Source organism: Phlebotomus papatasi, chromosome 1 (assembly GCF_024763615.1).
Source record: "Phlebotomus papatasi isolate M1 chromosome 1, Ppap_2.1, whole genome shotgun sequence".
NCBI lineage: Eukaryota > Metazoa > Arthropoda > Insecta > Diptera > Psychodidae > Phlebotomus > Phlebotomus papatasi.
In genome coordinates, this window is record NC_077222.1 from 33366285 (window position 1) to 33384077 (window position 17793).

Below are 17793 nucleotides of genomic sequence, written 5' to 3' on the forward strand. Positions count from 1 at the left end.
CGATGGTTTCGTCGTCCATTAAAACACATCTTTCAAAACCTTTAAGAAGGTGATCATTCAGCTTTCTGGACCTTGTTTTGGAGGACTGTCGTTGCTTATCTGTACGATGAGGTGCAGGTTGGGCTTTATAAGTCACTAAATCCTTCTTCTTCTTAATTTTATGAACTAGGTAGTGTGAAATACCCGTCCTTTTGGCCACATCTCGGAGGGATAGAGAAGGGTTCCTCTTAAAGTACCCCAGCACCCTTTTCTCCGTGTCGTGGTCTTGAATTCCAGGCTTCCTATCACCAGCTTGCTTTCGGACAATCGTCTTTGTATCCTTGAATCGCAATACTACCTTTCGGACTGTTGAGCGCGACTTTCCGGTGAGTTTTCCTATTTCCGCATAAGTCGCATTTAGATTTTGTAGGTAAATGTCAACTATCTGTTGTCGGATTCTCTCCATCTTCTTGAGATATCTCAACCAAAAATCAATACTTTTTAACGAGAGCGGTATCAAAATAAAACTGATGAAATGCACTAAAAATGACAACTGACAAACAAAAAGTAAACAATAGTTGAAACTATCAAAGTCATATCAAGTATTGGAGAAATTCAACCGATTCCACGCTTTATTTTCAAAGTTATAGAGATTTTAAATGTAAAAAATCCTATACTCTGAATGTAAAATCTCAGCTTTAAATCGCTCTCCTGTTTGCCTACTGCGAGTTATTCGTATCTTATTCTGAGCGATCGAATTCTAGTAATTCATTTAGTATCTCTTTTTATAAATCTCTACTTTAATTTAAAAAAAGGCTTTTTGATATAAAAAAAAAACAAAAACAAAATACTAACTATATAGAATTAGTATCAATTTCATTTAGTTTCTGTTGTGTGGGCTCATTGTGATAATTCTTGAATTCTTTTATGGGTAGCAGTTAAAATACCAAAAGCCAAAATCCGGAATTGGTAAGTGTTATAGCTACTCCAAAATTGCACCCGCGCTTGCTAAAGGCAAATGGAGATTTTTTGTGTTTGGGAAATAATTCCGCGCACCGCGCATTATCCTCGATTTATAACCTTTCAGAATTTTGATCATTCGCAATTTTGGTTTTCGGGATCGTAATGTTTCCTGAATTTTAGCGTTTGGAATTTTATCTGCCACTGTTGTATTACGATTTTATTATGGTTACAATTTCAGAACGAAGACGAATATCGAATTGTAAGAAAATAAATGTAAATTCATGTTAAAAAATAGTATTTTTGAGTAACAATTTCACGGTCATTGTCCTCAACCCTTAATGTTTGCATGTGTTACGGAGTACTTTAACACTTTCGTAGCGCAAGTTAGCACTTGAGATACAAAGAAGATTGTTTTATTTTAAATAGCTCCCTAATATTGTAATAACAATATAATAAACCTTGAAAAGAAAATGTTCTTATAGTTAGATGGAGAACACTTCAAGCGTTTTCCCGGCATGTGGATCTATCAACACACGTGCCGGCTTTAATGAAAATGATCTGCACAAGAACAATTCACAATTACGAAAAAATTACCAGAATTTTGAACAGTTTGTGGCTGCAAAAAGTTTATATTTTGATATTAATATGTTTTTTTTACATTGTGCGTTTTATATCACGTACCTGTAGCATTATGTTTTAAATGTTTTATTTTAGCAATTATTTTTTGTATTGTTATCCACATTTTTAACATTACGAAAAGAGGAAGAAATTTATTGTTAGAATGACATATGACATACACATTTACTGTTACGTTCAATTTCCTGTTTTTTTTTCTTTGCAATAAAATTGTTTTTATTTAATGTTTTGTTTAATATCCTAATTTTTTTTTATTTGTCACGTATAACTCCAGATTTTTTTTATATATATTTTGCAGTTCAGGTTGCAATAATCAGGAGAAATGTTTTCCACGAATTATTCTTTGACTTAACAAAATGACTATTATCTTTGCCTTAGCTTCAAGGTCAAAAAAGTTTTTTCTTCCTAAAGCAACTCTTTTACAAGTGCTCGTAGCAATTTTGATGATTTTCATTGCCGATGTCTCGCAATGCAAATGATTTTACGTTTCTGGACATTCTCTTCTTCGTCATCTTATTCGTATGTGTATATGTGGGATGGGGCGGTACAGGCGGTATATTAAAAAAGAAAAAAATGTTTAGAGGTTCATAAATAGAGGAGAAAGAATGGACAATGCTACTGGTATTGCTGACGCCCTTGACTTCAATTCAATCGTGCAAATTTTGTGATATATACAGCTTCTGCAAATATCTTACCAATGGAGCTATTTCTTCTGTTTGTGCAGCAAAAAGTTGTTAAAAGAGTTGCAGAATGTTGAATGATTCAATTGTGGTGTCATCAATTGCGATGAATTTGTAGCAGAAATGTGTGAATCTTGTTTTTTTTTTCTTTTTGCAATAAAACCTAACCATATTGCATGATTATCTCCTTGAACTCCAAATTTAATTATATGTTGTTTTACTTGAAAGTGGGACAGTGTTTCTTGCATGAGATGCGATGTGAGTATGGGCTATGGAGGAAAAAAATGTACATTTTATCTTTCAAGTGAATCATATTTTCAGAGTTCAAGATTGAGAAGATTGTCTTTTAATTAAAGCTATTACGTTAAGTGTATCAACAGACAGTCTCTTTTTTTTTCTTAGAGTTAATAAGTAATTTTTGAAGCTACCTATCGTTATTACCCATGATCGTGATCGCTTTTCATATTACTCAAGAATAGCATAGCGTATGTTTTTCTTACACGATATGCTGTGTATGGGTATATGCAGAAAATTGTATAAGAAGCCGATTGAAAACTCACATCACGCAACATAAAAATAAAATACTCTTTTAAAATGTTGACAATAAACAGATATTTGTTGTAGCTTCTTCTCTACTGCATACTGAAGAGTATACCACAGATCATTTTTGTCTGCTCCTCCCTCGGATTTTTTCTTAAACTTTACTCAGCTGAAGATAATATGCTTGTATACAAGAGTCATAAATAATTAAATGTTCAATAGGGAAGAGTGGGGTAGTACACGAACACTGAGAGAAATCCGAAGAATTTAAAATAACATTCCGGAAATGTTAATTTTACCCTGCAGTATTGATCCAAAATCGGTGTAAATATTACCCTTTTTAGGTGTATTGGGGGGTTAAAGTTACCCTTTTACATGTTAATTTTACCCTTAAAAAGGTGTAAAATTAACATTAAAAAATGTTGATATATTTTTACACCTAAAAAGTGTTAAAGTTATGAGGAAAAGAAGTTAATCGCACCCTTTTTTTTCTCAGTGAAGGAGCAAATTTACTTTTTATTTGCTTGTTCTTTAGCTTGAAGCTATGTGCAAAATCTTTATATTATTGAATCCTATTCCGTCTGACGTTATAGTAAATGATCGCAGAACATTCTATAAAGGAAAAAGGCCTTCCCACAAGGAGTATTCGGAACATGCATTATTATTTTTTCTTATACGGGGATGGAGTTGTCAATCCTATACTCATGGAATCAAGTGCAGTGAAGCTCAATGGATGGAATTCGAACACCTTTAATGCCAGAGAAATACCTGGTGACCTAAAGGGGATCCGTAGTGAGTCATAGTGGCTCGTATGAGTCAAAAACGAGTTGAAGTGCACATGACAATTGGTTGAGATCAGTGGCAAAGACAATCAGAGCCAGTGCCCCTATAGCTCAGTTGGTATAGCATTCGCCTAGACCTAGACAGCGAAAGGCTTTTAGTTCAAGCCTGAGTGGAGGCAGGATTTTTTTCTGTCTCTATTTGGGTTAAATTTGTGGGTTGGGAATCACTTGTTCTGATTGTCGCTTTCTGTGCACAAACATAAATTTTTTTGGGATTAAGTACCAAGCGAACAGAAGTCTGTTCAATCACTTTCACAATAAAGGGGATTCGAGTCCAAGACACTTGCATCGAGAGCGAGTGCTCTACTACTTCACCCATTAAGTGCCTTCAATCAGTTCCGTCTGAACTGAACAGAATAAATCGACCACTCAGAATATAATACGACTAACTCGCGAATGGCCAACTTTACAGGAGAGTGATTTAAAGCTGAGATTTTACATGCTGATCATAGGATTTTTAAGTATCGGAACCGATATAACTTTGGGAATAATTAACTTTTCGGTATAATATTCACAGGGAAGGTAGAGGATGTCACGGAGTACCCGAAAAGCGAAAAAAAACGAATTTTGCAAAAAATCGAGTTAGTCGCGTTATATTCTGAGTGGTCGAAATACAAAACACAGTTCATGATAAATTCGACTATAATGTTCTGGACACACCTACGGCTTAACCCGAGAGACGACTTAATGTAACTAATCAAAATAACGATTAAACTACATTTACATTAGTTTTCCACTAAGAAATCTCAGGGCTTTATTTAGTTTTTTTTTAAAATTATTTTTAGGGCTTATTTGCGTATTTAATATGTTCTAAGTAGGGTAGAAGGATGAAATTTATAATTATTTCGATAGGTTTGACCCTCTTCTATGAGTTACCACGTGCCAAGGCACGCATCGTAAATAAACTTTTACAGCTTTTAAATTTACATTTACCTTCATAAGAAATGTCCGACGCTAAATACACTACAGCAATTTCAAGTGACTAAAAACTTTGTAATCGCTGTAAACATGATTTTTGTGTTGAACATACGTGGATTTACCCTTTGACTCTTCTAGAATTCTACAGTTTAGTGAAAATTCTTAAAATATATATTAAAAAGTTTTTAAATACAAGAAAAGTACATGAATGCAGGACACAGCTTTTTCGACTAGGTTCTGTAAAATTGGAATAAGGGAAATTTTACAATTTCGAACAAGATGTATTGAACACGTAGTCACTTTTCGCTGCCAAGGATTTCCAGCTGTAGGGTAAGATGGGGTAATTTGGAATCATATCTAATTTGGAACTCTGAGATTTCTACAGTTTTAGATGGAAAAAGGAAAAAACAAGAAGAATTACTCTCAAATGTAAAATTTTGTAATTATTCGTGGTTTTCTTTTTCTCATTGACCATCTGAAACAGTGAGAAAATCTCAAAATTCTAAAACAGACATGATTCCGAATTACCCCATTCCTAAACCCTGATGGAGGTCACCTAAATAACTTATAGAGTAAAATTGGAAAACTGAAGGAGTCATCTATTTTTCCACTTCCTTGTAGCACTTCCTAAGGACAGTGGAATAGCATGATTTTTTTTGTTGACTGGCTAATCCATTATGTCAGTTTCCGGGGGTTCAAAAAGTGTACCAGTCTCCAGTTTGTGAAATAGTCATCTCAAAATACTCCAAAATGACCTTTATTGGTGCCCTCCGGAATGGCATAGGCTCATTTTTTGTTTGCTACTAGTCCTGCAAAGTAATTTTTTGTTCCAATTTGGCGTTGTGAAAAATTTCAGCGATTCTTCCACTATGACAAAAAAAAATGTCTCACTTATTAGGTTCATAATCCCACCTCAAATAATTCCTGAAAAGCCTTACATTTCTCTCAAGAAGAAAATAGAAATTCAATGGCTATTTTTATACAAGTTGGGTCCGGGGCCTTCCTGTATAATAATTGATACGATAATTCGGAGGCCCATTTTCACTGTAAAAAATTTACTGGATACAAAAAAAGCACATCAATATTTAGATGGAACTCTTATCTATCTGCTTAAATCGTTTGTAAGACTGGTTATTAGTTTTAAAATCACTCTTATGTAATTTTTCTAAGCCATGTTTTTATGACATTAGGGCGCTAGCGAAAACCATTTTTTCACTTTGAGTCCATGAAAATGTCACTCTGCAACCTTAAAATTCAGGCAACAGGGTTGAAGGTTATGTCAATTGTAGATAAAATTGGAGGATTACAATAGGTCTAATTATGAAAGATTCACATCTAAAGATAGAGTTGCCACAATTAAATTATCATTCATGGACCCTTCTTAAAATATTGGATGGACACAGGTAGTATTTATGAATTTGTCACCACACTCAAAAACAGTGTCCCCAAGTAAAAATATTTTTACATAAATATTAATACTGATGACCCCTCTATGTGCCTAGTTAGTAGTAGTTAATAGTAGTTTTCCTGAACAGCGACATTAATTAAGAAATACTTATGAAATATCATGTATCGAAATTACAGTTTTGGACCCAATTTTAATTTTTGCTTCCTGAAACTAGAAAAAAAGAGCAGGGATCCTAATTTTTTTTTAGGAAATGTGAGTCTCAGGACCAGCTATTAAAATATATTGCTATGAGTCACAATTATTGATTAACGTAGGAATAAAAATGGTTATTATCAAGCTTGGATCGTATCAAGCATGGGCACTTTCCCCTACATAGTTTACCTTAACTTACCCTAAAAGGAAATAAATCTCTTTTTGTGAAACAGGGGTTCAAATTATGCGAGCAGCTTCCCTTTCTCATTTTTTTTCCAAAAAGATATTTGTTTTTTTTTTTTGAACTTTAAAGGAAACCTCATATTTTAAAAGATAAAAACGTGATATAGTCTGAAAAGATCAGATTGGGGCTAAATAAAAAAAATGGAAACCTATTCTCATATGATCCAATATCATACGGATTTCAGACTACAGGCTTATACGGGTTTCAGACCTAAGGCTTAGCCGTGGCTGAATTGCTATAATTTCTTATCAATCACAATTTTTTGGAAAAATTTAACTTAGGATTTGGTTATTAAAGATAATTAACCTATTAGGCTCTCAAAAAGCTATAAAATTGCTTGCTATTTAGGAATTAGAGACCTTCGGAAACTGGGCTAAACCTCTAGCCTGAAAACTGCTTTAGCCTAGTTCCGAAAGGGCTCGAAATCCCAAATAACAAGCAATTTTATTGCCTTTTCGAAATCTATTGGATTGTTTCCTCTTAAATCGAAATTAAAAAAAAAAGAATGTTACCAAAGAAATTAGAGAAGTCAGATGGCTAAAAAAAATATTCATTGCCTGGTTAAAAAAAGAAATAAAAGTGTTCAAGTGACGATTTTTAAAAATTTTAAAGAATAAATTATTAATTTTATAATAATGATTAATTAATTAATTAATAATTACGTATTTTCATTGAAAATAACTTGAAATAAATATAAGGAAACTTTTATTTAAAAGCTTCACATTCAGAAATTTTAACCAATTATGTGTAAAAATAAATCATGATTTTCAACAGCTTATCCCTGTTGAGGTCGCGGGCCCATAACATCCAGTTTGGGAAGATGTTTAAAAATATTACAAAATAAACATATATGTAAAGAAATGGGATTCATAAAACAAACTGCCCTACGCTCTCCTAATGCAATATTTGTTGGGTATTTTCAGTACTCAATCCCAAAGACAACTAAGAAGACAATTTTTTTGTGAAGTATATACTTGAGAAGTGGTCCTTGTTTAATTCTCGTATTTTCCCCAAAATATTAAATCAAATAAATCACTAAACCCATAGCATAATTTCCAGCAATTATGTGTAATTATTGTGCAAATATTGGGAATTTGTCTCTCAGGTGAGACATCATTGAACAAAGAATTATTCATGGAATTTTGTTTTAAAGGTTTATTTTATTAACTGATGGGGTGATTGTGGCTAAAGGTAGATTGAAGGTGAAATTCGGTGGAAAGACCTTTTTGAAAAATTTATCAATTGAGATTTAAGAATTTAATTATTTGTTTTATTTTATCAGGATTTAATTTCTTTTAATCTTTTTTAATTAAATATTCTAAGAAAATTTATTATCACATTGATAGCATTAATCTGGGTTACTGTTTATTATAAAATACCAAAGTATTTTACTTTCGATCTGATCTTATGGCCTTTACACACTAGAGAAATTTATGTCCACACGCTTGTGTAGAAAATCTCTTCAATGGCGTCTTCTATACCGGGGGATTTCGAAATGCACCCCACTGTGCTATGCACCGATGAGTCTCGGGAAATCTTCCCCAGTGGTTCATTCCTGAGATAAATTTTCTCCACCTTCTGTTATAAATTATCCAAGTGTGCTCTAACTAAAATAGATAGTGTGGAAGATTTTCTATTTTATTTCGAAACATTTCGAACGTCAATCACACAGTGTTTTACAATCAAAGAATTTGTTAAAGAGTGGTAAAGTTAATATTTATGCCTGATGACGAACACTTTATAAGGAAGAGGAGATGGGATACCTATCCTCTATATCACAGCCGTCCTACCGCAGGATTTTATGCCAATATTGTTGCTAAATTAAGAAAATATCCTAAGTTTTTATTTTTCTATAAATCAGCTTTATTCTATTTAACTATTTCTTTATTTCTATTTAAGGATGTCTATTTAACCGACCATATTCTAATAAAGATTAAATGATACATTCAGAAGAGTTATCGATACCTTTTTGACTTTTGATAACTTTGAAAATAATTCACGAGAAAAACATCTCTTGAAAAACAAAAAAAATTATTTAAAATCGCTTGAAATGTCAAAATATTCGAACATAAACAAATGGAGCTTTTGAAGAGGGAGATTTTAAGCGCCAAAAAGATAGGCAAAAATGCACCGGTCTAAAGCTAAGTGTGGGAATGTTGTTACAAAATGGCGGTTTCGAAATAAAATCCCCCCGTTTACATGCTCCCAATATGGACATTAATTTCTCTAGTGTGTAGAGGCCATTAGACATATAATTGATTTTTTGAAGTTTTTGTCATGAAACTAATTGAATTTGCAGTAATATCAAATTAGTATAGGGGAAGGCTTTAGGCTTCGTGCCCTTCGGATATATTTTGGCTTCGAACACTTCAGTTTTTTCCACAGTCCTTTAATGAATCTGACCTATTTTTCCAGGAAATGAGTGACTTAAGACTATATTACAATATAACGCCATTTGGTCAAATTAATTAAAAAATAAATATGAGAAAAATGTAGAGTGTTTGAAGCCGAAGTGTGCGAAGCTGAATGACTCAGCGCCGCTACCGATTCTGTGATGAATCTCTTTTGTTCTTAAGTGTTATAGAGCATTAAATTAACTTTCTATTTAGACGAGAGAAATCAGTTTGTAAATTGCGAAGACATAAACAATATATTTTGATAGATAATGGACAAAACTAATGATATTTTGATTAAAATATACAGTAGAGCCTCGCTATAGGCCATATTTGGTTCCAGATTTGACATTTGGGTCGCACTGTAGTCCATGTCATTTTTTAAAATTATCAATGACTTTTAGTATTGAAATTGCTCGACGGCTTCCACTTTCTTTGCGATTGTGGTACTTGTCCTCGCTCTCTTCATTATGGATCACAATTATCGCAACTACGCCATAAAGTTTGCCAAAAATATTAAAATAATTATGACGACATTGCAATCCGCGTACTAAAAAAAACATAACCTAACTTAAAATCAGTGTTTTGAAATCAACGGTCGATAAATCGTGGACTATACGGCGATGGCCTATAGCGGGGTTCTACTGTATGAGCTTGGTTTTCATAAAATAATAACTCATAAATAGCTACTGCATTTATATTTTTAATCTAGCACTTAAATGACTAAAATTAATTGATAACACGATGGTTCATCATAAATATTTTCCAACAATTTAAATACTGTAGCAATAGTTTCTCGAGTAATTGACAAAACTTTAAATAGGCAAAATCCGATGACCTTTATGCTCAAAAATAAATGAATTTTGTTTAAAAATATACTTTTAGCTCAAATAAACGCAATTTCCGCATGTTTATTTAAGACTAAAAAGAGAAATAAACTTTGCACTGCTTAAGCTTCCCATAAATTTGTATTAGACTATTACGTCATGCAATTCATTGAGAGATTTGTGTTTGTTGTATTGAAAATCCCCAGAAATTTATTTAAAATAATATCATGATTCTTCTTCATGCTCTCTTTCCAGGAATTGCTGTACTTTTCACACTCTTCTCTAGTCTCATTTTTATGTCGACGGTTTTCTACTTCCTGGGAAGTTCCGTCGCCGATCTGAAGTGAGTATATATAATTTTTAAATAAAAAGTAAAACACTCACTGTATCTGGTTGATGTCACTGCAAAGTGCGTATTTTTCCTCGAAGGAGTATTTTTTTTTCTTCTTTTACTTCTTAACTGTTTAACACAAAAGTGACGATTGAGTGTGCAAAAAAAAAGAGAGGCATGTTTATGGACAGAATTTCTTCACATGGTCTGTGAGAAAATCTAAACAAGTTCATATAATTTTGGATATAATATTTGTGAATATAGGAAAGATCTTGACTCACTTTATACACAGCTGTAACATTAAACATGAATCAAACTTTTGTGGATGAGGAAAAAATAGATGGGAAATTGGTTCAAAATCGCAATGAATTTCTTACGAAAATAGCAATAAATCACGTATATGCAGGCAAGTTAATAAGGAATGGAGCATTATTAATAAAGAAATCAAAAAAGGGAAATTACATATTTGAGAGAATTTTCGTCACTAATTTCGTACCTCAGTGAATTTAGAAGTGGCGTAGGCAAATTATTTTTATTAATATCATAACAAACTTTATGAAGTGTTTGTCTATTAAAAATTTTACTATTAGGTATAATCTTGAAATATTTACTTGTGTTGAAATTTTTAGGTAAAGGGGAATTTGCAGAATGCTCGGACAATTCCAACGGTTATATTAAATGCAATTTTATACACAGAAAGTATTTAATATTCTTTTATAAAAATAGAATATTACATAGTGATTCACTGCCGGGTACTTCAAACTATATAAATCAACTGGAGGCTTCTTTTAAATACATACTTAACCCATTTAAAGTAGGTCATTAATTTACTTAGTTCTATTAAAGATTTCTCATTCAAATGTGTATAGATCATCTATTATTTTAAGGGATTTTTGGAAGAGAAAGAAATCAAAACAAAATAATTAGGGCTTTATTTGAATACCGAGAAGAGGATACTGGTGTGAGGCAATTAAAGTACAATGTAAATTTTTGTTTATTTGTTTATTTTAGTAATTTATTGAGGTTATTATTTTCCTTTTCTACAAAAACATTTCTTACGAAATATTTCAGGATAATACATTCTCCTCAGTACAGCATGTACCTCCGAAACGTCGTCGCGAGAGAGATTAAAAGATAAAAATAAAGGAGGCTTTATCGTCGTTATTAGTTGCTTTATATCCATAGCATTTGATCGTAAATAAGTAAGAATGTACTCAGACTTAAAACCAGAGAAATTCTAATTAACCAGTGAAATGCTATTAGAAAGCTTAGAAATATAGTTTATATAAAGAAAAAAATTTTTGAGATTAACTATTTCTGAATGCATCATGAGTGTTTATACCTCTAGGACAAAAGAATATGAAAGTTTTCGTCAATTTGTGGCTACAATACGCCTTTTTAGGGGTTAAGGGCAGAATCACATTGACAGTAAAATGCTCACCGTATTTCGTTGATTTACGCATTTTCATTGTAATTCTTACGCAAATTCTCGATTACCGTATTACCTTATCTCATACTCGGTGGCACTAGGTGAAAATAATATAAGAAAATTGGAGAAATAAAACGAAAATGCGATAAACGGTGAGCGAAAAAACTCTACGACTCTACGATTAATATCTCTTACAGTTTTTTTGCTCACCATTTATCGAATTTTAGTTTTATTTCTTGATTTTTCTTATATTATTTTCACTTAGTGTCACCGAGTATGAGATAAGGTAATACGGTAATCGAAAATTTGCGTAAGAATTCCAATGAAAATGCGTAAATTAACGAAATACATATACATCTAATGATATAGTTGCTACATTAAAATTATCATTCATGGACCCTTCTTAAAATATAGGATGGACACAAGTAGAATTTATGAATTTGTTACCACCCACAAAAACAGTGTCCACCAAGTAAAAATATTTTTACATAAATATTAGTACTGATGACCTCTCTATGTGCCTATGATAGTAGTTTTCGTGAACAGCGACATTAATTAAGAAATACTTATGAAATATCATGTATCGAAATTACAGTTTTGGACCCAATTTTAATTTTTGCTTCCTGAAACTAGAAAAAAAGAGCAGGGATCCTAATTTTTTTTAGGAAATGTGAGTCTCAGGACCAGCTATTAAAATATATTGCGATGAGTCATAACTATTGATTAACATAGGAAAAAATAGTTATTATCAAGCTTGGATCGTATCAAGCATGGTCACTTTCCCCTAAATGTTAAAAAGTTAGAAAAATCCTTCAATATCAGATTTTTTATTTGCGTGAATCCTACATTAATAATCGCATCGGTATATAAAATTCCGAAAGTGATCATGTAAAATGCATTAAACAGCCGGAAGTCATTATATTGAATTTCTATTTACGTAAATAGTTCGTTTTCGTAAATAAAATTTTAGAACAAAAAGTAGCGTTTGAGTACAAGTCACAAAATTAGACCAATGCATCTTTTTATTTTAAAAGGCTCTTCTAAAATATTAGTCCTTTTTTCTAAAAAAAAAATCCTAATAAGGCAAAATTTGTAGCTTTATAATAGAGCTCTCTAAGAAAGAAGTTTCAGTCAAAATGTAAATTAGATTTTGAGATGTTAAGTGCTTTATAGAGAATTGTGAACCATTGGTACACGGATTTAGGATCATCAATTACAGGTCCTTTGCATAAAATTTCTTTATCAAATCCTTTGCTGTGAAATTTTGCTGACTATAATTTTTCTAGAAGATCAGCCTGAGTCAATTTGGATCCTGATACCGGCTTCAGATTGTAGTTTTAGCCCGGTTCCCGAGGGTCTCAAAAATGTAATAACAAGCAATTTTATTGATTTTTTTTTTAAATTTAATAGATTATTTGTTTATAATATTCAATCCTAAAACTATTTCATAAAAAAAACTTGACTAATAAGTAATTAGATGAGTTAAGTTTATATGGCTAGTCTTGGTTCTGAAGATCGTATTACATACATTTGTGATCTCAGACCCCGTAACCATATCCTGGCGCACTGCAATATTTTACTAGGCTGCGATGTCCCATGACTCCTTCATATGAGAGCAGTCACTTTCCACTTTCGGTTGACTTTATATTTGTTGATTTCCGGAGCTTTGCAAGTTCTTCTAGTTCTAAGAGCACAATTGAATCTGTACTCGAACATGCTTTTGCATAGTTCTTCCCTTTTACAGTTCTTTTCCTTTGAACGCTAGAACAATCTCAGGATGGCATTGCGATGCGCCAAAGAAAGTCAATTCTCTTCCTTTTTACCTTTATCAAACAATATAAGGGGGACGGATCCTAAATATTTAAAATAAATATCAATATAATTATTTGGGATATGTTTTAGATGTCAAAGAGATTGTCTACGGATATTTTATCCGTAAGATAATTTTTATATTTTTTTTATTTTTACCACTAAACCTACCAAGCGTTTTTGATCGTTTTTCCTAGCGCGCTTGATCAAATGATAGACCACAGTAGAATAGGATACTCAACAAATTTTTCTTGGAAAAGAAGAAAAAATAAAATTTAAACATTAAAAAATATATTACATGCATATTTTAAGAAATTCATAAAGTTTGATAGCAATATTGTACAGTTTAAATATGTGTTAATTTTAAAAAAAAGTTTTTAAACCGGTCAATTTGACCGGGTCTTTTGGTAGTTTTAGTGTTAATAATTTGAGATAATGACTTTGATTTCTTATAAAGTTTTTTTTTAAAGACAAGATTGGAATAATTATAAAGGTTATTGATTCTTGTATAATTCCGAAGTTACAAATTAATGTCTCTAATTTTTGGATAAAAAAATGTAAAAAATGCTTTAGGATCAAAATAAAAGATAAGACTTTTATTTAGGTCTTCTTCTTGTATTCCCCTCCAATATATTGGAGAGATATACTCCTTCTTCAACGAAGTAATATCAATTGTTCTAACAGGATCTTGAAGAATTTTTCTGTGTAACTTTAACAACTTAACAACTTTACCATGGAGATGCTCGGACTGAAAAAACCATTTTACTTTCAAAAATCTTTGAAAAATATTTTACTATCAATGTATTTAGTACAACGTAAAAGTTAATAAACTGTGAAACTTTAGTCAGGTAGAAAACATGGAGAACTTACAGTTTTAAATCCAGTGTTTCTTTATAAAACGATTTGTTGAATTTCTTATGAACCGATAAACATAAAAAAGAACGATACGATGGTGGAAACTGCGAAATACTAACAAAACTATTGAGTGTGATCATTTATAATCTTAATAATAATAATCTTAATTAATCTTAATAATTTGCAGATCAATGGTTTCTAAGTCGATATCTCGAACTGGTCAGCCTCTATAAATCTATCTGAAATTGATCTTAATTTAACGATCTTCTCTCTTTTTCTGGAGAGTTCGAGCAATAAGCTTTTGTTTTTGCTTTCTGCATACGCGTGGTTCTTGGATATGAAATTTATAATTTTAGACTAGCCCTGTCGTCATTAAGAGATTTTTATGAATGTTAACAAGTCTAGTATGTTTTTCGCAATAAACAAAATAAATATTTGTTTGCAGGGACGCAATGTTCTTCTTCCTGCTACTTGTTGATCTCTCAAAGGTTGGAATTTTAGCCCAGTTAGCACTCAGTGGTTCAAGTCAGGGTGAAGTGACGAAAAATATTGCCCGTGGAATGGAAATTCTCGGGCCATCGATATCACTGGATACATTGGTTGAGGCTCTGGTGATAAGGGTGGGAACTCTTTCCGGAGTCCATCGGCTGGAACTACTTTGTGGATTTGCTGTGATGTCTGTGGTGGTTAATTATATCCTTTTCATGACCTTCTATCCAGCGTGTTTATCGTTAATTCTGGAACTGTCTCGGAATGGGGTGGATGTTGCGAGATCTGTGAAGGTGAAGGGCAAGGAATCCCTTCTCACTCGTGCCCTCTACGATGAGGATCAAAAGCCAAATCCTGTCGTTCAGAGGGTCAAGATCATAATGTCGACTGGACTTATTATTGTTCATGCTCACAGGTGAGTTTATTTCTTTTTTACCAGATTTCTTTTTTAAATATTTAAAGTGTTTTGGGGTACCTTAATAATTACAAAAATAGAATTATATCCTTTGAAATATTTTTCACGAAAAAATCTCCACAATTGTCGCAGTAAGGTAAAGTACCCTTACTCGACCGGGTTCCTCTATTCGACCGATGGGGCAATTTTTGAATATTTGATGATGAATTTCATCAATTTCTATGAATTTGTCACTGATTCGTATTATTTAAAGAATAATTGACCTATTAATGTTAGATCATACACAAAATATTATAGCAAATATAATTAAATTGAATAAATAAATCTACCGGTCGAATAGAGGAACCGGTCGAATAAAGGGTACTTTACCTTATTTAGTTAAAAAAAAGAAAACAATACCGTAAACGTAAATAAACTTATTCTTCGTTCTATTCTCACCCTCTTGAAGGTGCTCAACAAAAATTAGCATTAAGTGTTGGGAGTTACGTAAATAAATAACTAACTTAGAAGAAAAATCTAATGTATAAAACACCTTACCATTTGTGAATATTACTAAAATAATTATTAAATACATCATCATATTAAAATAAGACAAAAAGGCACGTGTTTTTGTGTCATTTTGGAGAGAGAGAAAGAGAGTATTAAGAGATAGATTGGAAGATTCATCACATTTTGTCGACAGTTGATGTAATTTCTTCGTCAAGAGCACATGTAAAGTAAATATTGTGAAGAAGTTTCTCGGGATTTCAACAGAAAATCTTTGCAAGAGAAGTCTCAGTGTTTAGAAATTTATTCACTGACGATTCTCTTTAAGTTCATCAAACAAATAACAGCATTTAGCAAGTGATATTTGTGTTAAAATTTTGAATTGACTAATAATTGATTTATTTATTAAACACCAAGTTTATTTCTAGAATTTGGAGAAGTGTTCTTGTTTTCTTAAACTCAAAGTGAATTTTTGGTCTCAGAAGACATTCGAAAAAATTGAAATTTAATAAACTATTTGTTATAATTTTACGATGAACTATATTCTATCTATTACCAGGTAAATTAATCCAGGCAGCAATATGATAAATAATTTTAATTTCCATACTATTAGGTAATATTCTTAACAATCTCACTCACCTACTGTAATCCTACCAAAATTTCATGTCCTCCGATCGGGCTCAAACTTTGCCAAAATGTGTTTTGTCACTTCCTGATCCCGAATATATGGGTGGCTAAGTTACGTTCCCGGCCGGCGGGCCGGCCGCTCTTTGAAGCCTAATGGCTCCGAACGGTTTTTGGCTTCGTCTCGATGAGCACTTTCAGATGAAAGTTCAAAAAATCACCACAGGTGGCGCTGCGATAGCGTCAAAATTCAAACTCATTTTCCTGAAGCATTTGGGCATTTTGATGAAATTTTAGATTGTTATAGCCTAGGCTATGAATTTTCCAAAAAGTGGCGTGTGTTAGCTATGGTTAAAGTATGTAGAACCGGAATATGATGTGTCAAATTTCACGAAATTCAAAACACCAAATCTCCGGTTCTATTTGGCCGATTTTGACGAGTGAGGGTGCAAATTAAAGGTCTCGCAAAGCGCTACAACTTTCTAAAACATTTGAACTTTGTAGGATTAACGTTAGGAGCGCCACAGTCGAAAAACCAATTTCAATATCACATAACCTCAATTATCTCAACACGTGCTTAACCGATTTTGATGGTTCCTTCCGTATAATTGTCAATTTGTCGTTTTAGTGCAAAAAAAAACATTTTTTCCCAAAATAACGTTGAGAAAATACGCAGGTACTTATATGGCTGCTTTTACACGACTACGTTATTTAAAATAAAGGTTTAAAAAAAATCGTTGCAAAATTCTACTAAAGGGCACCGGTGAACGTTGGGGAAGGAAGGGTCAACTTAGAAAATTTTCGATTTTTTTTTCCAAAGCTTTCGGCTCAGACTCCAAGCCTTCCTCAGTGGCTATAGCGGGAAAGAACACTTTTTATTTCTCAATTTATTTTACATAAAATTCTTACAAAATTCAATCATTTTTTGATATTGTTGTTAGTTCGTCACATGGTTAAAGGGCCCGCTGTGGTCAAAAAACGTGTTCCAGAACTGTTCCAAAACTGTTCCAGAACAGTTTTTAGCACTGTTCTCATGTGCTAAAAACTGTACTAAAAAAATATTCAGGGGAACCATGTGTATTTTTGAAACATGAAACATTCTTTTAGCACATTATTGTTCTCAAGTGCTTCTACATAATCGACCTTTCTCTGTGTGGGTTCCTGTCACGACTGTTTAGTGCGGCTTTGGAACACGTCAAACAACCGGGCAAACAGTCGTAATAAGAACCAAAATAAAGAAAATCAGTCATAGAGTAGCACTTGAGAACAGTCATGTACTAAAGAAAAATGTGTTCCTCTTTTCACTTTCATTGGAAGAGTACCGTAAATTTTGAAAAATTAAAAAAAAAATTCCGAAGAGAAAGATTGTTGATTTTGAATGACTATAGTTTTCTATATTTTTCAATACATATTTGAAACCAAAAGAGTATATCTAATCTAAGCATAATTTGTTTCTACGCTTATGCGCGCAAGCGGAACCACAATGTCATACGGTTTAACCCTTTAACGACGAGACACTTCTTACGGACTGAAAATCAACAATAAAAATTAAACTGGGAAACATAATCAATGAGAAGTCTTACATCTAACATTGGAAAGTTCAACAGAGTCTGATTCGGTGTATTTTGTGCTTCTATAAAAGATAGGGACAAAAATAGCCCCAAAATTTAAGTAATTTTTCTGACAATTACAATGAATAATATTTTTCGCTTTAATGAAAAATATTACGTATG

General features: G+C 32.4%; 1 protein-coding gene across 1 annotated transcript in view; it reads left to right on the forward strand.

The window, feature by feature from the left end:
• The window catches only part of LOC129798855 (3-hydroxy-3-methylglutaryl-coenzyme A reductase), an 85389-nt gene that overhangs the window by 50592 nt on the left and 17004 nt on the right, over positions 1–17793 (forward strand). Inside the window, exons 3-4 of the mRNA XM_055842275.1 lie at positions 9878–9965; positions 14492–14950. Of these exons, the coding sequence (XP_055698250.1) occupies positions 9878–9965; positions 14492–14950 (547 nt within the window). The remainder of the gene's footprint in view (positions 1–9877; positions 9966–14491; positions 14951–17793) is intronic.